This window comes from Anas platyrhynchos, chromosome 6 (genome assembly GCF_047663525.1).
Source record: "Anas platyrhynchos isolate ZD024472 breed Pekin duck chromosome 6, IASCAAS_PekinDuck_T2T, whole genome shotgun sequence".
In the NCBI taxonomy this organism is placed as follows: Eukaryota; Metazoa; Chordata; class Aves; order Anseriformes; family Anatidae; genus Anas; species Anas platyrhynchos.
This window is the reverse complement of record NC_092592.1, coordinates 35,751,266-35,772,494: the sequence shown is the minus strand read 5'-3', so window position 1 is coordinate 35,772,494 and position 21,229 is coordinate 35,751,266. Positions and strand designations below refer to the sequence as shown.

The following is a 21,229-nucleotide window of genomic DNA, read 5'->3' as shown; positions in this document are numbered from 1 at the left end:
TCAAAAAATTTTGTCCTTTACCAAAAAAGAACACTATTGGAATAACATAAGACTGAAGCTTACTGAAAAGGCTTTGCATCTTTTTTGCTTCTGCTACTAAAGCAAGACAAGCACAACAAACTGGAAGACAATACAAATCCACATAGCCTCAGAAACACAAGTTTCTAGGCCTTCTGTGATCTAGAATTTGAGTAAAAAGCAGTTTTGGTGGCCACACTCCATTATAGGATTCCAACTACTTTCAGAGACACTCTGAACACTGGCATAGAATAGTTTTAAAAACCATGCTAACTATTACTATGAATATTTCAAGTGTATTTCAGTTAATTTGAAAGACGTTGCAATTAAAACATTAACCTCAGTAGTGAGCAGAGAGATCTCTAAGCAGAAGAACTGAAAATTTAAGTTTACAAATTGAGTTCTGTGCTCCAGAATTAGCCAAATCCTTGTAATAAGACAAAAGCATCAGGCTGGTTTTGATCATTTTAAAGACACTAATGTAGTAAGTAAACAAACCAAAGTTCAGGAAACAATTTTTAAAAGGGATTTAAGGATTTCCACTGCATAGGTTTTCTCTAGCGCCAGGTACCAGGAATTGTCCCACCAGAACACACAAAGTAGCTCAAATTCTATGGCTTTTCACCAGAGATGACAAGCCACAAAGAGTAGACAGGAAGAAATTCCATGCCTGCTTCTGATCTTGTTAGATAGACCATATTGCAACTAATTAAGAAAAGCCTGTAATAAAAAAAAAAAAATAGTATCTCTAGTATCTTCTAATTAATATAATTAGTCCTTCAGAATATTTTGAAGTACTGTAAAAACTGTGCTTAAATGTTCTATGACTATTTAAATGTAAGCACAGAGGTAACGTTTGATATAAAACAAACTTAGCTCAGCTATGCTTTTTTTTTTTTATCTGAATGTGAAGCTACCAGAAAAACATTATGCTACAGCCAGCGGTGACAGAGGACACCCAGACACTCAAGTCTTCCCCATTTCACACCAAGCATGATACAAAATGTTCTTCTGCTGAAAGGCCACACAGGTGTCCGAGATGAAAACAAGCAGAACATTTGGCTGTTCTTGCATAAGAGAATTCTCCACTGGAGGTAGAACTCTAACAACTCACTGTTCAGTATCAAAACAGACAACTCTTTACCCCTTACCTTCAAGGCTGCTGTGCCAGCATACTGCCTGCTTATGGCATCTCCATTGTTTGCCCAGATTATCTGGTAGATTCTATTGCATTTCACCGGCAAAGGCTGTTCTGGTGGCATCACACCCAGTTTTTTGAGCTGAAATTTGACATACTTATTAATACACAGTTCCAGATAAAGCCATTCTCAGTATCAGAGCTTGATTAAAAAAAGAACACTTAAATATTTCAATGTTAAATTTTATATGGTCTGAATAAGAAGCCCGACCATCTCATTTCTCAGATTAAATTCACTATTAATAATGAATTCATGATTCATCATGAAACATCACACCAAAAGAATCACTGGTCTCAGCAGTAATATTAAGTATGGATGTAGAAGTCAATCTTCACAAGACTTAACTGAAGGAAGTTAGTTACTCAAGATACAGGAAGCATCTTTTCCTTTGAGAAACTCCCAAAAAAACAGATGTCACAGAACTTTAACAGACGTAACAGGTTAAACAAGTTAACACCTTGTATTGCAAGGGCATTCATAACAAAGGTATGGAAATAAAGTGGAATCTCTTTCCAGTTACAAGAAAAGAACACATCATGAAGACTTGATCTTTTGTTTGCAGACACTAAAGCCAATGCAGTCGCTCCAAATTCATCCCTCCCCCAAAAGAAAACCTTCCTATCAAATTTGTATGCTGTGTTTATAATTAGTACTTGTGTATTTTGGACCATTACTGTTTAATGCTGATACTGAAAGCCAGATATCTTACTCTCCGGAACAAACAGTACTTAAGGTTTTTCCATGATAAGTCTCGGGTATAATACAAACTGAAGTCTTTTCCCACATACTGAATTGGTTTAAGCTGCAGTGTCTCATTCTGAAGTCAATATTACCACACATAACTGCAGTGTAGTCACTAAGTGTTAGGCCCACTGCAGGGATAGAATGGCAAACCTTAATTTATAGCTTATAACATGAAGTGCTCGAGCATATTTGCAAGTTAAATGAAAAATGATACAAAGCTGTTCATTGACTTTGAAAACCCTGTTACATTCCCAGCTGACATAAAACAATTCCTATAGCTGCTAGGAAACAAAAAGGCAAGATACTTGTAATCATAACTACTCCACATCAATCACCTTCCAAAGCCTGGGGCACTTCTCCGGCATGAATTGATTCTGAAGTACTTTGGATTTAATTTGAAAATGACACAGCACATCATGAACTAATACTATAACAATGATTAACAAAGTCCTCTCCACAACAATCTGTGTAATTCTGAGTTTAAAAACAGGGTCTTTGAGTTTGCAGAGGTAATGAAGATAGAAACTAACCTAGTCTAAGATGACTATAGATTGCTGATCCCACTCCAACCCCAAATATTGTTTATGGCAAGCACTAATCCTGTTATCTGCAAACAGTAACTGCCAGATACAATGGTAAGAACCATTCATTCTTCATCCTTACAGAAGGCCCACCTCATCTTCTAGCCTTCAACTTATGTATAGCCAGGTTTTTTCATGTGGGCTGGGCTGTAACTGAAGCTTCATTGTTTTATTTGCAACTACTATTATAAGATATTACAGACATCCTTTCAAGAAAAAGAATATTCATCACTGAGCTTCTGCATAAAAAAAATACTGGGGCAGGAAGGAGGGGAGGGAAGATGGTCAGCTATCTGATACTTACAGCACGAACTAACTCCTGTTCTTCTACATGGAGGGAGACAACAAATCTCCCTATGTGTTGCACCACAGTATTTCACTGAGAAGTAGCTAGAATAGCATCCAACTTAAAGTTGGATTTTATTCATTAAACATTTCATTTGGGGGAGTGATTTTTTACTGCACAGCTTAAATTAAAATGACTAAATCAAAACAAGAGACGTCTCAAGATGTGGACAGACAGTCCTTTCTTCTCTGAAGAAAAAGACTAGTGAAGAAAATCACTGTTTTAGAATGATTTCGAGTTAATTTAGCACTATGTGTTATTTGCAGCTTCAAGGCTCCTAGTTCGCAGCAACCCTTTCCAGTAGAGATTTCTCAGTATCCAGTAGAAGTTTATCTGTATTCAGTAACAAAAACTTCCCTGTGAATTATGAGGAGGTATTCAATACTTAAAAGACATTATTTGTACATGCCTGCTGTTCCATGACCACTCTTGCAATAGCAGCCTGTACTACGTTGGTACGATCCAGGCAGTCCATGCAGTTAACTCGAAAGATCCCTTCCTGTTTACAAATCACACCAGCTTGATCAACCCTTTCAACAGAAAAAGAGCAAAAGCAGGGTAATGTACCAGCTTCTACAGACAGCAGGAAGTCTTATATTCAGAATACAATTTAGTTTCACTCAACTCAGCTACATGTCACACAGGATTAGGTACCCTTTTTCTCACTTATCGTTCCTCAAGTCCACATCTCATTAGTTTAGACTACATATCCACACATATCCCATTTAGGCCATAAACTTGATATGGTATGCCATCAGGTCTTCAATTCAATTCATACATAATACCAACTTTCAAGAGAAGGAAATTAACTTCTAAACACAAACCAACCTAGTGGCAGCAATATTTCACTTGGAAAACGTTGAACAATACACTGTAGCTAATGGAAGTCTGCAGCCATCCTCATTTCAAAATGCACAAACTTTAATATAAACTAAAGATCAAAAATGCCTACTGTTTTCAAAGAGTAGTTATAGGGCCTTTGGATCAAATACAGAGTGATGCCCATTTAATATAAGCAGCCCTAAAAATATTAAAGGCAGCAAACCTCAAGCAATGTGAAAATTTTTGCTGGTAGGTCTGTAAACAGCAACACTGCAGAACACTAAATGCAAAAACCCCAATGCAAACGCTTGACACCAAAACATACAGTTATGACAAAGTCAAGGCTTCTAAATAGGCACTTTCCTCCCCTCCCCCCCCCCCCCAAAAAAAAGAAGTATTTCATACAAGTCTGAAAACAGTAAAGTACCTACCAACACCACTTCATGTCAAGAATAATATCGTGAATGGCATCAGTCAGTGTTTGAACATTTTCAAACTTCATTCCTCGGCTGAAATAGAGAAAGATAGAAACATCTCTACTTTAGTTCAAACTAAGTTTGGTGAAATTCTGTTATTACAGGTAACATAAAATAATGACAGGGGTTTGGCTAAGTGGGAGAGACAGATATTCTGACAAACTTTAAACAGCAGCTAAAATTCGGGACTATTTTAAACAGTTTAATACCTAAAACCAAGGCAAGAGATTCAGCATTCCTGAATCTATAAGGAGTAACAAGTGTGCAACTATTCAGGAATGTGGAACATTCCGTACTCATTTTATGCAGAATCAGCAAAAATAACCACTATGAAATGAAATTGAGATAGCCTGCCCTGCTTTACCGATGATCCTATGGTACTAACACACCTACAGACATCCTTCCCCCACCCCTGCCAAATCCTGTATTTTCAGTATTGTTCCCTACTCACTCATGCTCAGTGTGAAAACAGTCCTTGCTACAGCACTTCTTGGGAGAAGAGTAAGCAAACAAAAGTGAAAGCTCATGTTAGTAAAGTAGCAAATCAACCCAGGATGTCCTTACAGAAAAGGATTCTCTTAAAGGTCATAAGTATTTTGAGGGTTTTCCCTTTCCCCCATTTCAGACAGTATCTGCTAGTGACACACTGGGTCCATAACACTTCTTCAGGACAGATCCTGAGCCTATATTAAGTTAGGAAATGAATATTAAAACATAATTTTTAGATTTCGTATTTGTCTACAACTGCAGTCTGCTAGAGGAAGGCAGGGGAAACACACGCCTGTGTGACAATTCACATGCTTGGGCATGTGAACACTGCACTACAGCATGCCAGAGCGGAGTCATGAAAACAGCAGCTATTTATACTGGATTCAAGTAAAATCCAGTATATTCTTTTATCATGGAACACCAATACCAGAATTCTCTAAACAGTTGATGGGTTCTTTCAGAAAAGAAGCAAAAGGAACAGAACTCTTCACTATAGGCTGTTCTTAAGGGCAGAATGCTACACTATTTGAAAAGCAGGTTACACACAGATGGACATTCATAGCATGGTAAAGAAAGTCTTGCTTAAAAAGGTACAGCAACTTTTAAGCTTTGCCTAATAAATAAACATAAATTTAACAGAGATTGGGTACAAAGTTAACAAAAAAGCTATGCTTGTTTATTCCAACTTAAACTTTTTACATTGTTTTACTTTACAAAAGATATTCTTCCTATTGAGAAGAAAGCCATTATTTCTGCATGAATCTTTCTCCTCTTTACCCTCCTCCCATACTAAATAAAAATGAAAAGCAACATTTTAAAAAGGCTTCTTACCAGTGCTCATGGAAGTCAAATGAAACATAAGTCAAATTTGCATTGTTGTACAGAAGAACTTGTTTAAGGTAAGCATCTCCAATGATCTTCTCTCTGCCCGTCTGATCCACCAAATTAATAATGACCTGTCAAAAATGTAAATAATTAACACTTGTTATCCCCCGCAACATGACTTGCTGGTACCATGTAATAAAGAGTACAAAAGTTAAAAAAAAAAAAAAAAGATCTGTAGGTAACCTTGAGGAAGTTTTATGGTCTTTGGTAGGTTGCACTTGAGATCAAATAAGCTCTAGAAGTTACCTGAACATTAGCACAAAGAAGCTACGAACTGCTAGGACAGGTATACAAGAATGGGGCTTAAACGTCTTTGTAAGTTACCACACTCCAGAGTTACTTGAGAAACTCTGTAAGATTTTAACGCACAACCCTTCCAGATGCCTAAAACCAAGCTTCTCAAAAAATAATTAAAGCCACCAACCCAGATCAGCAATAACAAGGAAAATTGAAAAAAAAAAAAAAAAAAAAAACTTTCATCCCCTGCACTTTTGTACGATGACTGTCATGTAGCCCTCACCTGCTTTTTGTAATTTTTCAGCTGTTCTTCAAAATGTGCACGAAAACAGGACACCGTTTCATTTTCACCTACAAGGCAGAGCAGTGTTAGACAGAAACAGGCTGTTAGCAACAAATTCTGTTTGAAGTACCAGATACCCAAACTTATGCTCTTCAAAAAGACAGCTCTGCTTTAAGTACCTAGAGAGAGCTTCTACAGAATTACTTTTATGGTCTTTCATCATTTCAATCAACTTCAGCATTGTTCTACTACTATAGTTTATTTGAAAAGACATTCTTAAAAAGTTCACTTTTGAGTGCATAACAGGGTGGAGAGAGGGAACGGATCTTTAAGCACGCTGCTGCAATACTTACTCTTGTCCAGTCGGGGCCGTGGGTTGTATCTATATCCAACCTGGCTCCAGAAGACAGGCACAGAGCCTCTTGTTTGTACAAAAGAAAGAGTGTGGTTATGAACGTGAATCAGTTGCTCTGTCTCAACGTAATTTGCCACGTTTCCATTTTTATCAACACCTCTTCGCTTGTACCGCATTCCTAGGAGAAACAAGAATAACGATCAATTCACATTTAATTATTAGTCTTAAAGATGGATAACTTTGGTAACCTCTGAACACGAGAGCACTCCTGCCAAAATCCATGATCAAGGGTAAGAGTTTCTTTAGTCTTATTCTAATTCCCCAAACTTATGTTGGCTACATAAACTTTATTTACTGACATACTACATACAGTAGAAAGTCAGTTGCCAGGGCCAAGCAGTTTATTGGCACTGCTGGGTCACAAATGTTCCGCTCTGGTCCACCCCAAAGGCTGCATTACTCCCTGTCCCCTCAAGCTCAGCAGGAAGTTTTACTTTACTGTTTGCTTTCATGTTTTCCATGAACCTAAAGCCTATCTTTACAGACAGATGTTTAACTTCTCATAATAAGCTCCCAGAAACAGACCAGGAAGATATATACTTTCTACAGAAAAGAAGGCTAGGCCTATTTCAGGCCTGAAATGTCACATCAGGACAGTCATATGCAAGGTCCTAATCAGTGTTCTTTGCAAAGATGGAAATTCATCTTGGAACTATCATTTCCAAGGATACATTCAGTGCACAAGAGGAAGCTTGTGAAGCTCAGTTTTAGTAACTGTTCTCGCATAAGCAGGCAGGCTGCAGTGCCTACTTTGACAAGAGCTGTCCATCTGCTGAACAGCACAGCACTGAAGTTTTTCCTCAGGCATCCCTCTCCAGTACTTAAGAAAAATCCTCATACTTTACATTTCCTTACCAGCTCTGTGCCGACTCCGCCGTGAAATAAGTGCCACCAGAAATGTTGGATGAATGTCATCTACACAAGTTGATTCCTGAGGGGGAGTTTCAGGACTGCTCTTCTCATCATCGGAAGACTCACTATAGTTTACTACAAGTTCTTCAATTTGCACAAATCCTTGTATGATGGGTATAATCCAGAAGTCCACTTCAGTATTCTGAAGGTTATAAAAAAATTTATGCTCCTGTTGGTTTCATATTACCTACAATTATTTCTGCCATTTCCCACATTAATAAGCAGTTGCTTCACATGCCTTTCACGTTTTAAAGAAATTTCTGCCATATCCTTTTCTTATTTCTGTAAAAGGTACAAGCATCTTTCTCTCCATTAGTTGTAGGGCTTTTAAATCAGGAGGAAGACAGAAAGCAACTTAAGGTTTTGTTCCCCCAACCCCCATGGAAATGAAACAAAGCAAAGCAAAAATCCATTAATGAAAGAGACAGATACAGGACATAAGGCAAGGTGTCTAGTGTAATCTTTTAAAGATCCTAGGAGTTGGCCTAACTTCATATTTCGTACTTAAAATCTCAGTCATTTACCTAGGGGTTTAATTCAGAATCAAGTGAGATCGTACAATGAACAAAAAACTAAGAGACATACAACAACCATTCTTATGCACCCGTCAGCCAGGAAGATACTTTATCTACTCTAAACTGAAGTTCATGGTGACTGGTTCTACACTACTGTATGCCGATCCGCTGCTCTGTCCAAAGGGGAAAAAAGAAAACAGTATTCTTCACTTCAGAAGACAAAAACCATTCTGTGATTGTTTCACATAACAAAATTTTGGAATTCAGAGTTAGTTTCCTTTCTGGCATTTCCTCCTTATCAAGTAATCAGCTCTCTTCAGTGAAAATTTACTTCAAAGATAAATAGATCTTAAGCTCACCGTCAGAAATCAGTACAAACTGGCGTATTGTATATGAAGTTACTTTGCATTACTATATTTTAATAACTCTTTAAAGTTTAGTTTGCTCATTAGTAGTGAATGCAGACTGACTAAAAGGCTGCCAAAGGTTTGGGAAGGGGAAGAAGGGAACCTGAGCTGCCCAGGAAGTCAGCAGCAGAAGGTACAGCCCTGATCATGACCTGTCTGCTAAACAGGTTTTTAAGTAAACTCTATGAGGCTTTAAGTAAACATTTCGACTAAAGCAAACGAACAGTACATTGTTAAAAACACGACTCACATCAGTGATGATGAGGTCTTCAATCATGTGTTTGTTCCAAAAGAATCTGTCATCAACCTGTTTAAAAAACAAGGGGATTTTTTTTGAAACATTTTAAATTAGTATTTGTAAATCTCTCTGGTAAAGCCTCCAACATTATTCAGAGCAACTGGACATCTACATACAAGTGTAGAGTTCACTACTTTTGACTATGACAGTTCAGTTCAAAACACACTGCTGGACACTTTGCTCCCATGCACTGAAGCCAGTAGCAGGGTAAGATCTTCAGTTGCTGTAGACTGTACTATCAGAGAATGTGACCAGTCCAATTTGGACCATGCACATTTTAGGTGTGCTGGTCAACAATGAAGAACACTTACTTTTCGCCACAGTGACAAGTCAGTTTTCTCACACGCACTCTGTCTCTGCACAGAATTTGTTAGGTCATAGGTAAGGCTGTAGTAAAAAGAATCTGAATCCATGAACATTTTGAACAACTCCTCCAATAGTCTTTTCTCCAGCCTCTCTTTCTCTTTGCTTTCTTTAATCTGAAAAAAAAAAAAAAAAAAAAAAAAAAAAAAAAAAAAAAAAAGGCTTATGTCTTCCTTTTACTGAAAAAGATGCTAGCCACATTTGCCAAAACCTACTTCTAACCTTGTGAGTTCTCTTTGAGGAACAGGATCTTAAAATTCCTAGCAGAGATTAACACAAGTGCAAGCATCTTCGTTAATATCATATATCATCAAAGTACTTTTATCAGGAAGGACATCCAGAGCACTCAGACTTAAACATACTGCTTGAATGTTGGCTCAGAAAAGTTTCCAAACTGTATGGTTTTCTAAACTAAAATACTGCATCTACCCACTCTAATTTTAATATTCTTTAAACTTTCATATCCAAACCATGGTGTCTAAACTGTTTGCTTTTTAAAGATAGTAATAAAAGTATGAGAAACTGTGCGCCAAATTTTGTCTTTCTGATAAGAGATGCATACGTGGAACATCTTGCAGATGTTTAGAACCTCACTAGAAACAAATCCTAGGAAGGTGTTCTGTTGGCAGTTACTCAGCAATTACATAATTTCAAAATGGAAAAAAAAAACATATAAAAGCAACAGTGAAGTAATGAAAAATGAAATTGAACTTCAAAACAAGCTAGCTGCACATTCCAGACTTACTGGTTTTCTTTCCAGGTCTTACTGCTCCACTTGATCACCCACCCACCATAACATTCAAATAATTAAACAAGTATTTTGAAAGGAGAGAAAAAAACAGTAAAACTTTACCTTCTTTTTATTTGGAGCAGACACATTGGATTTAATTTGAGTAAGAGTCTTCAGCAGAAATTTTGAGTCATCTGGGGACTGTGTAATCTTCTCTGGCTTGTTTATCCCAAAGTGATGTTTTTTACAAAGCTAAGCAATAATGATATTGAATTAAAGCCAACATTTAAATAGCCTCTAGAAAATTCAAGGAAACTAATGAAAGTCTACAAAGTCCACAAACCCAGGGAAAATTCTCTGAAACACAGGGAGAGCATACAGGTTTCCATCTATAGCACAATTCTCTCCTCTTCCTTTTATAAAAGCCATTTTCCCCTTCGGTTGCTTGTCTGCCTCAGTTTGAGGTGAGATGAGTATCCAGACCCACCTCCACTTACCACCAAGCCTTTAAAGTAAGTCAGTATTATTCACTTGTGATGTTTTTCCTTTAACAATTCTCTTTTGGCTTTGAAGCCAAGTTATAGAATTAATATCCCAAAACATGACAGAACCAAGAGCATCCTTAAAAAAAAAAAAAACAAAAACACGTATGCCCTCCTGATTCAAAGGAGATAGATATCACAGCTTTTCCCTGCAAAAAGCACACATGAAGTGTGCTCAATTACAGTAATTTAAAAAAATATATCCCAAGAACAAATTTTATTATGAGTCTTTAATTAAATGTGGACATCATTTATCCTAGCTTCTCTCCCCAGCACATCTTGCTATTTCAATTAAACAATTTTTAAATCAGAGCAGCATTTAAAAAAACTGTTCAACATTTCCACATAGACCATAAGGAGGCATGCATTTAATCTACACTTCATGTATGTATTTCACTGTAAAAAGGGGAAAAAAATCATGATTTATTAAAGATAATCATACCTCCAATTCTAGATCCTGAGGTTCTGTTTCAGAAAGGGGAATCACTGCGATCTTTGTTATTTTGTACACCTCATGGTCCCCTGGAAGTTTGCCAATCAATGCTTTCTGACGAATTAGAAGTAGCCACCATGGCAAATCTGAAGAAAGATTAATAGAGGCTTACTGTGAAGTCATTTGCTTTAACTAATCAGTCAGAAATTTTTCTCCCAGTGCAAAACCGCTGCCAGAAGCTATTTGACCAGAAAAGTCCAGTGAATGATGATTTGCTGCTGCCCTGTTTCACTATTGTGGCATTACAATAACAAAACCAAAAAAAAAACGTATTTACTCTACCTCAAAGATAGACATTTGCATAGAATTACCCATTAAAGGTAAAGCCATCACTGCTTCATCTACAGCAATTAGGCTCTCTAGGATGATGCACACACAGTGGAATGTATTATCACAAACCGTGGTACAACTTGAAAAGAATAGGCAGGGATCACCAGGCAGCAAGCTGTGATTTTCCCTTTGCACCTTCTGTTGTACAGCAAACAGCAACAGAGGACAGCCACAGGTAACAGTACTTTGGTTTCCTTGGCTGAATCAGCAGCAGGTTAGTGGTATGCTGGGATATTAAGAGTCAAAGCAAAAGGTCTGTTAAGAGATGGAAGAGGTACGGAAAGTTTTAAAGACAAGCTCACTAGTTCTCCTAACTGAGGAGAAGTCATAGTTTAACAGAGGAAGTCCTACAGAAGCATTAAAAGCTTGCTATGGTAACTTGAATATGCTTCCATACTTGTGGCAGCAGCTTGTATCACATGTTATGCTTTGAAATACAGTATCTAGCTTCTGAAAAGTCTATTTAGAGGCTCTGCAGCAAATGCAAAGCGTGTTTTCCTTGCTCAATAAATTCCAAACAGCTTTTTAGCCTTCAATTTCTTCAACGCATTTCTGCACGTCCTGTAATGTAAGGAAAGCCAGGATATTTTCTCAATTTATTTTCAGCATAGAATTTAAGCTTCAAAGCTGTGAGCATCTTTCCAATTAAACCTTCAACATTTCTGCCCAATGCTGACAAAGTGTTTAAGCAAGTTTGTTTATATAAAGACAATATTCACTGTGGTGATGCACAGCAGTGCATCCACAGTCAGTACTTCAGTTCTTTACCATTATCTTTAGTAGTGCAACACGCTTACTACACAGGGCACCAAGCAGCTTCTAAAAGTCACAGAATTACAAACGTGCTGTGACAACCAGAGGCTGTTCCCAAAAGAGAAGAGGGAGAGAGAGAAAAGGGGGAAGTCATGCACCACTTGTTTAATTTATGCAGTCTTCTAAGAGGAGCCCTGCACTGCTGCCTGAACACAGCATCAAAATCATGATCTCTGCAGGATGAGAGAATTTTGGCTGGGAGGGATCTCAGGATGCCATCATCTTCAAGAAGACCAGCTATAATGTCGAAACTGAAATGTCAAAAACCCCAGCATCAGATCAAGGTCTCTATCCCTGCATCTAAAAAGGTGGTCTAGGTTTTCCTGTGCAATAATCAGGGCTTTGGAAACCCAACTCAATCCAGGCTTAACAGGAGGGTAGCAAGTCAAGCACCCAGACAGCCTTGCTGTGCAGTTCTAGTCTCATTTATTCCCACCTACAGAAAGTTAGCCACACAACACACACTTAGGAGGAGATCGGTATTTCAACAAACAAGCAGATTTTTTTCAAGAAAGGATACACCATCTAGAGCTCAAGCAAAATAATCAGTACGACACCATTACCCAAAAAAAGTGAAGTGCCTTATATTAACAAGCCCTGCTAGCAGTAAACAAGAACTTAATACAGTCAAGTGAGTTCTGTATCCTTTGAGTGCCTTTATTTTTTTTTAAAAAAAAAAAAAAAGGAAAAAAAAAGGACTCTGTCATCTTGGCATTCATTTCAAAACTCCATTTGTCTTATAGCCAGAGCCAAAGAATGTTGAAAGAAAACAGGAGTTTCCTGGCAGATCAAAAGAAACAGTCCAAAAGTAATTATTCAGATAAAATATACCCTGAAGTAAAAGCTTCAACAACGGCCATAAAAGCTTATTGTAATTGCCAACAACATCTAGATGACTGAATCTGCCAGAGTTTGTGCTTCTGCAGTTAAAAAAGTAGTTCTGTCAAACTCATTTTTTAAGGGAAAAAGACTGCTTACTGCCTGCCCAACGTAGGAGGTGTGGTACACACAGGAGAACCACCGCTCCACCTCATTCCAGAAGATTGCACATTTTAAGTCATCCATCTAAAGGTAAAGTTTTGTTGTTGTTGTTGTTTTACTGTTTTATGAACTGTGGCAGAGCAGGTGGCAACAACTGATTTAAAGCACTGTATTTAAGTAAGCCATTAGCTCTCATTTCTCCCTGAACCTGGAATTCAGCTTTACTGTCAGCACAGCACTGCCATTTAGGCTATTTTCTAAAATTTCCCAATCAATCTACCACTTAGTTCTCCCAAGTACCTTTTTCTTGCAATAACTTGTCTTAAACTGCCTAAGTTAGCAATAAATTATGTTTTTTGCAACTATTTTGATTCTAGCCAAGAATTACTATGGTACCATCTTCTTATTTTCGTTTGTTCAAGGAATTTAGATGAAAGCAAAGCAAGTGTTTTAAGTTGTTGATTAGATGAAGTTAGAGACAGCAGCAGTTGCACTTCCTAGAAGAGATTTTAGATAGCGAACCACTTATTGTTTCTATCAAGATCCAGTGGCATGCTAACAGAAAGGGCTTTCCTTTCCTGCAGATAGGGAAGGAAAAATTTCACTTCCCTTCTGTGCAGAGTCTGTGGAAACTTGCCATCAGTGTTTAACCTGGGTCTTAATTAACCAGTGGTTTTGTGTTTTTTCCCATGCTAAGAGCGCAGACATTAAAATGCATTTTGACCACAGAACAGAAAAACGTGTGGTTGCAACAGAGGAGTTCAGTGGAATTTGGCTGGCACTGGCTAAGAAATCCAGCCTTGGTTATAATTAGATATACAGTATTATTATACTGAGCATACTCTGGCACCTCGACATTGCATTAACTCACTAAGTAGTCTCTAATAACTGATTAGAACTTCTGCATGGGAACTTACACCACTAAAAAAGTGCACCTGAACCAGCAAACGATACTACCTGCAGGAACCTCAGTAATTAAAAGCTCTTCTAACAAAGTGAAGGGAAATCAAAATTGCTAAAGCAAGTCAGAAAATCTCAACTGAGAATTTGATTTCAGGCTACCATTACTATTTTAGTGGGTAAAGTAGTAACTAAATTTTAACAAAAGGTAAGCTCATTTTAGTTACTTATTGGAATCTCAACTAAAGACAATTGAATGGCTATCCTTATATTTTGTATGTATATATCACAAAACTTAAGATTAATATTCTTTAATGGAGACCATGGTTATGCAAGAGATGTTCTTTCCGTATAGGGGCAAGCACGTGCAGGGACTACTCTAACTGTGTATCTATACCAAGAAAGCATGCAATGCTGTATTTCAGTAAGTTGTCCTCATGACACATCCTAAAGTTCTTTCCCCTTTGTATTCCTATTTTTACCCCACACTTTCTTACTTTTCTTACTTGTCATCTTGGGATGGGCCAACAGAGGGTAAGAGAGACCATATCCTAGCCTTCAAGTATTCCATCATAGGTCTGTCCCCCCAGAAAAGTCTGTTTTAGGAACTTGACAGTTGGGGATGAACCAAAAGATACCTTTGGTAGAAATTCATCTCAGAAATGAGTGTGCAATTGTGTCCAGATGTACAACTGATCCTCTTGGGTAAAAAAATTCTTTACAGAATTAGAAAAACATGCAATATTGGCTAGCTAGTTTCTCACAAGACTGCTCCCCTGCCAAGAGAGCTTTTCTACAAATTCTCTTGTGCTAGGTCAGCAACAGAGCCAGCAAGATTAAGAGCATATCAAACCACATCCCTAGTTACAGCAATTTGGCAACTGCCACTGCTAAATCAAGAATGCCCCTGTAGTCAATCTTGGGTTATTTCAAGGTCATCTTAGGACTATTCCAGGATGCTTGCATTGAGCAAATCTTTCAAGAATACGTAAGGATCTATGTCCAATATAAAGTGCATATGAGCTTAGTGACAGTTTGAGCCCACTGGTAGCAATTTTAATACTTAAAGTTTCCAGTATCAGTCAACAAGATGCTGAGCAGAACAAGCCCAAACAGGACTAGTTAGCCAGAAGAGCTTCAAAATAAGTTTTCTGATCTTATAGTCCAGGAAAGGAAGGGAGGGGGGGAAGAGAAATGGAAAAAATCAGAGCAACAAGTCCTCCTGTTCCTGTTGACACATATGAGGTCTGGGGAAAAAGAAGTATCTCATCCAGCTTCCACAGCCCAGTCCTCTTACCAAGTATGGAGATAATGGTCCAGCACTGTTAAATATTTATACAACTCTTGCTGATAAAGTTTCCAGGTGACAAAGATTGATACACGAATAAGTAATGAAGACAGGTTACTGTTACAGTGTTAGATGACTCAGCTAGAGGATTACATAAAACTGCACTTCAAAATAAGCAAGCAAGAGTTCATCGACATGAATAGGTTTAAGACTAGCTATGAAAGCCACCTCAGTCAGCCCTCTCACTTGGGCTGCAACCCAATGAAGACAATTTTTAGGAACTGTCAGCAGATGCAGGGGACCAAGAGGCTTCAGCAAAAGATTAGAGATAAATAACTACAGACTTATCTCTCACTGAAGTAAGAGAGAATGAACATTTGTCTACAGGACAGCTGCATCACTAAATGCCTCAGCAAGATGCACAGGAAGGAAGGTCTGTAAGTGGTTTGTGATGTGCTACCTGAACAAGTCAAAGAAACAAAATGCTAGCACTGGCCTAAGCAACAAGCGAATGAAGCGCCTGGATGAGCATAACTGATACAGTCGCTGTGAAGGACATAAGGAAAGAAGAGCAGTATCGGACTTATTACCTGATAACCTTGATTTACCTGACAGCAGCAGGCTGGCACTTGTTCAAGGGTCACACGCTGGGGAGTTTTAGCTTCCATAAGCAGAAGCGCCTCCCAGTAAGCACACAAGCAGGAATATTCAGTTGCCATGACACAGGAGAACTTCCAGAAAGTATTTGAAAACAAGGTCTCCCCCTTCAAATGCTTTTATAGAAGGCTTCCTAGGGAGAAGGGGAAGGCCTTTGTGGAGCTAAATGCTTGGTTAACAAACACAAACATGTTACAAGCAAGCATGGAGCATTTTCCCACAGCAGAAAAAGGTCATTGCTGGAGCTCAGCCATCATTCATCCATTTGTTATGGACAGGACATGCTGAACAGCTTAGACGGCCTGGATGAGAAGAGAAAGCATCAGAGAAGGGCAGAGTCTGAACCGTTTCATATCGTCAGATCAGAAAGGGCGATTGAATAGATCTATGGAAGGAGGACAGACAAACATCATGTGAAATTCAAAGATAAGTGATGCAGCTGGAAAGGGAAAGCAATCATAGACTAATGAAAAGAGATGGGCTCTAAACTATTCTCTCAGAAGCAAGACCTAGGGGTTACAGTGACTATGAAGCCAACTATTCCCAGAACTCAATTCGTCATACCCTAATTCAGGGGTATAGCAGTCCCCATTTTCCTTCCTTCTCTGTTGTTAATGTGCCACTACCACCTTGACTGAGCTGTTTGTGTGTGTGACGTGCCACAAACATCTGATCCATTTCAGCACTTAACCCTTCCTGGTACCCCAAACACACTTCAGACTCTACCTGTACTGATAATCCAGCCATGCACTACATGAGATGTAGGGCTTAAGCACTTACAAAAAGAACAGCACCCAGAAAATGGGCAGAGTTTATGGGCAGCTTTTCTACCTGTCAGTAGAGAGACATCCAGAGCTCTATTGGTAATAAAATTCCCCTTATAGATAAAAGCTGGAATATATCAGAATAGGTATTTATTTTGGCTACAGGAATTTACAGCTGACTAAAGCAAAAAGATTGATTTTATTTTACTGAAAAAAAGTTATTTAGAATCAGTTAAAGACAGGCTTAATATTAACCACAATACATTCTACTTCTGCTTTATTTTACAGCTACGTCTTACAGTATCCCTGTTTAACAAAGAAGTCTCTAAACGTTCCTTTTACTTTCGAATAGTGATCCACCAAGGTAATAATCATTCTTAAAACTTTAATTCTCAGTGTCTGAAAACCTGACTTCTGTGAATACTTGCATTGTTAGTTGTTGCACAGCGCCCTAAGAATAACAAAAAAGCTTGAAAGCATTATTGAAAAAAAAGTGCAAAAATACAAGAGGGTGCATCTCACACGGAGCCTCTTCAGGGCACAGACCTGCATGATTTGTGAGTGCAGTTCTCCATCTTTTAATCAGATAACGACAAACCAGAATGCATGCACTGGAAAGAAGAGGGATTTGCAAACCACAGCTATAATATAAACACTGGCAAATTTATGCAGTTGGCTTACACCACCACTGCAAAGAACATTACATCATCCATTTCAGCTACAGTTTTATTTACAGTATCACTGACCCTAACCCAAAGTGCATTAGCGGCATCAAAAAGATGAACAGAACACATACCTGTATGAAGCTGAACTTTACCGATGACTCCCTCCACCAGGCCCAGACAAATGGGGTTCCAAGCCAAGAGAAGATCAGTAGCTGGAAAAAGAGAACATATTTTGTGGTGAACTCAGCAGGACAATCAATCCAATACAGGCCATTCTCGCTACTTTCCCCAAACAGAGAGTGGAAAGCATGCCATGATTCCCACAACAAAATAAGTTGCATATGCTGTTCAGTTTTTGCTTGCTACCAATTTGCCATTTTAATTAGCTGACCAAATGATTTGTTCCTATTTAGAGACATATCCCTTCTGGTTATTTCAGGAAATCACTATAAGAGCGTTTGGGGCTACATAATTCAGTTTAAAGGAGACTTAATTCTCCTAATATCCACTGGAATTTGTAACTTAATTGAAATTTTACATGGTTATAGTGAAATTAAATACAGGTCATTAAGCTGCTAATGTAGCTCTAAGAAGACCAGATGTTAACTTTCAGTCCCAGCTCTCTTATATTCACCCAGTTACTATTAGCTTCACATCTTCTTATGTTTACAGATACACATGAGTACGGTGTCTTTTGTTAAAGAAGTCTCACAACTGCACAGAACAATACTGAAGTACACCAAGTTTTATGGTTTCCAGTTCTCCTACTAGTAATGAGTTCTAGTGAACCACAAGAAGTGTGAGAGCAAGCAGGAAGGCAACACTATCAGCTCCACCATCTGTGAAAGGGTCTCCTCTCAACAGGAATCAAACCATCACATAAGTCAGTATTAGCACGAAAAGCTTCTTGTGGTCAGAGCACCCACCGCCAATAGTCAGTACGAGTTTCTAATAGGAGTGTAGTAAAAGTTCAAGAATGTGGAAAAAAATCAGAAGTAAATCTTAAATGAAAGAGAATCATTAAAAGCAATTAATGCCTGTGTACGCGAGGTTTTCCCATACCAAGAAGGACAAGATATTTGTTGTTATCTGCCAAACCTCACTGGTTCCAAAGGAGGCAGAATTCTCCAACTAAAGTGTTTCACTAGTCTAGACATCATCTCCCAGGGTAAACAGACAGACATTCTGAGGAACAGACTCAACACAATACCCTAAGACATGGAGTACAATCACCAACTTACATACACCTGACAGTAAGTTTTTAAACACTGTTTTTCAGACACATGTTCTCCGTGCAACTTATTTGCAATTCAGACTCTGCTGTTCCAAGAATTCCTTGCTTTCAGTTTAATTTCATCATGAAACAGACATTGAAACGAGACACAGACATCAGAATAGACCTAAACTGAACTCATTTAAAAGGAGTTTCACATTATTCCTTCTTGTCTGTGTGAAAGCACACAGTGTGCATGGTAGCAAAATTTACCAGAGGTTTGCAGGAGGCAGCACAGAGCTCCTGCCAGTGTGCGTAACCAGGCTGTGCCATCTCATGCGAGACCCCTGCAGGGAAACTCCAGGTTCTTCCTGCTTCACTGTAAGAGAGCACTGCAAACAGTTAGCACAGAGCCTCGTGTAAGAGGGGATCATGCCATCACTAAGTTAAGCTTCTGAGAAGACTAAAGTAGATGAGCACAAGGAAATAAGTGACATCATGAACAGTTTGTTTTAGTACTTAGAGAAGCCTGAGGGTAGAATTTGTCTTGTACCTGTATGCCAAAAACCTTGTGCTTATACAAAACGTGCTCAAAGGCAGCCTGAGCTTCAGCCCAAATAACACGCCAGAGCATCCTTACGCTGAGTGGAAATCAGCACCAAGCCTACAGGAAAGAGGAACACAAAGCTTTCCCTGCTCTCAAGTCTTCCCCCTTCTTCCCAGCTCACCGACACCACCCCGAGCCATCTTTGCCCCAGGAACCTTCTAGAGCTGTACTGTTTCAAACATCATCTACTTCTTGCTGTCTTTGGTACCTGCAGTTCTCTTCATCATTCACCTTCCATCGTGAGAGCTCCAAACCAGGCAAACCGAGCAGCAAAAAAAGGCCAGACTTCAGAAGGCTTCAAAGCAGTACAGGTTTACCGTAACTACAAAACTAATAATCCGAATAGGGCCTAAGTCTCTCTAAACCATTCATTTCCTGCTACGACGAGATTAGTGGGAAAGCCCTGGATGGCAAGTGAGGTTTCGTTCTAGCAGCTTACAGAAAGGGGAGGGGGTGGGGGAAACCAAGATCTAGTTTTAGTTGCAGATATAAGGAAAAGATAATTCAGACTTGCCCGTGAAAGGACATAAAGAAACTGCATTAGGGACTGTAAAAAGGAGTATTTTTGAAACTTTTCCATATTTTTTGCTGTTTACTTTGACATAGGTAGCCCTCAACTTAATCATATGCTACACCCAAGACGTCTCAGGAATACTTCTTCCTAGCAGCAGAGAGGGTGAGAACTGACTCTGCCCCACCTCCTCTGTTCACTTAAAGCACAGACGAGCTTTGCAAAAAGAGGAGCTCTTTGGAGTTAAATCCTAATGTTATGCTAAGAGTTCAAAAGGCAAATGCAGATTGACCAGCTGGGCAGTATTGCTCGTGAGATAAGAGATATCAAGCTCCCAACAGCGACGGCTGTTTCCAGAAGATGCTCCTGGGGGAAGGCAGGACGTAGCAGGTAAACGCTCCGTCAGGGACATCGGTGGAGATTAACGTGTTTGTTTTTTTCTTCCAGCATCCAGTGAAAATCTAGATGCGAAGAAGCCTCACAGCAGAGATGCCTGGAGGCTGTGGAAAAATACCAACTGCAGAATCACACTTTGTTTGGCAAGTATCGCTTTTTTTTTTTTTTTTAACCAGTATTTCTAGAGAACTTTGTATAGGAAAGGATGTGCAACAGCACAGAAGCAAGCGGGTCAAAGTGGGTTTTGTTAAATAAAACACATCTAGGTTTGACATTCTAATTAGAACCTGGTTACCAGTTATAGCTCCATTTCCTGCTCGGTAGCCCTCTCTTGGCTCAGAGCCAACGCCAATCATGCTGAATAAATACAATTCAAGTATTCAGCCACAGGAACCTCTTGCTCTAGGAAGTATGCTCTGGAACCAGAAGGTGGATGAACCAACATAAAGGGATTGTTTTCTCTAGTCCCACTACCCTGTCCCCCCAAAAATACAGGCTTTCGTGTTTAGTGTAGTCCTGCTTACTCCATTGCAGCAAAAGCAGCTCTCAGACCTCTGCTCAGTGCTGTGAAATCATTCAGGACTGTTTGCCATAATTTAATCCCCTGCCCAGCAATCCTGGCAGCCGCCGTATCTTTAGCCATCATCTTTGCTCATAATTTTAAGGATTGAAGGTTACATGGCTGTGCAACAATTGTAAACACATTTAGATCCAAAAAATTAAGTGGAAGACTACAAGATTAGAGTAACTGTAAAATACAGCAAAATTTAAGTTGCTGGACAGTGATACACGTTACAAAAGAGCTCTAGATCTTTCTAAAGCCAAGGAGGAAAACAACCACAGAAGAAAGAAAAGAAAATCCTCAGTTAAAGTCTTCTGATAGTATACATAAAAGGCATTTAGCTATGTTTGACTGATGAATGCTGAAGCCACACGACTGCAAGTTTGAATTTTCTTTTTTAAAAAGAAGAAATACCTATCAGTGAGCATTAACTACCACAAGGCTCCATAAAAGCACACACTGGACTATTCCCTGCACACACACAGACCAAAAAAAAGTGCTTTGAGAAATTTCAAATGTAATTGCTCAATAGTTACTTTTGCTTTCCACTTGTCTTCCTACAGATGCCATGCTAGAAATCTAGCAATCCCTTCAAACACAGCCAGCCAGGAAGAAAGACTGATCAACCTGAAACTGCAACCAAGCATCATCCAACGGACTTCTCAGGGCACCGTGCTTGTTAGACATGATGCCAAAGCAGCCACTGTACTCCAAACAAAGAGTTGGAAACTCTCCTCCTCGAGGAGATCGTCATGCCCTGTGGAGGTTTTAATTTAAAAACTTGCCA

At 38.9% G+C, this 21,229-nt stretch overlaps 1 protein-coding gene and 1 long non-coding RNA gene across 4 annotated transcripts in view; one reads left to right on the top strand and one right to left on the bottom strand.

Moving 5' to 3' along the window:
* INPP5F (inositol polyphosphate-5-phosphatase F) overlaps nt 1-21,229 on the bottom strand; it is a 39,042-nt gene that overhangs the window by 7,378 nt on the left and 10,435 nt on the right. For 2 of the 3 annotated variants that reach the window (XM_038180904.2, XM_072039846.1), the window contains exons 2-13: nt 17,285-17,365; nt 10,705-10,841; nt 9,844-9,972; nt 8,939-9,106; nt 8,580-8,636; nt 7,351-7,549; nt 6,434-6,613; nt 6,081-6,148; nt 5,507-5,631; nt 4,142-4,219; nt 3,298-3,418; nt 1,170-1,298 (exon numbers count right to left, since the gene is read on the bottom strand). In XM_038180904.2, coding sequence (XP_038036832.2) covers nt 1,170-1,298; nt 3,298-3,418; nt 4,142-4,219; nt 5,507-5,631; nt 6,081-6,148; nt 6,434-6,613; nt 7,351-7,549; nt 8,580-8,636; nt 8,939-9,106; nt 9,844-9,972; nt 10,705-10,841; nt 17,285-17,365 — 1,472 coding nt within the window. Of the gene's footprint in view, nt 1-1,169; nt 1,299-3,297; nt 3,419-4,141; nt 4,220-5,506; nt 5,632-6,080; nt 6,149-6,433; nt 6,614-7,350; nt 7,550-8,579; nt 8,637-8,938; nt 9,107-9,843; nt 9,973-10,704; nt 10,842-17,284; nt 17,366-21,229 lie in introns of those variants that run through there. The other variant, XM_038180905.2, reaches the window with a different exon arrangement.
* On the top strand, nt 12,827-20,023 carry LOC140002754 (uncharacterized). Its single transcript, XR_011810156.1, has 3 exons — nt 12,827-12,969; nt 16,777-16,852; nt 19,932-20,023. It is a non-coding gene; the product is annotated as an uncharacterized lncRNA (long non-coding RNA).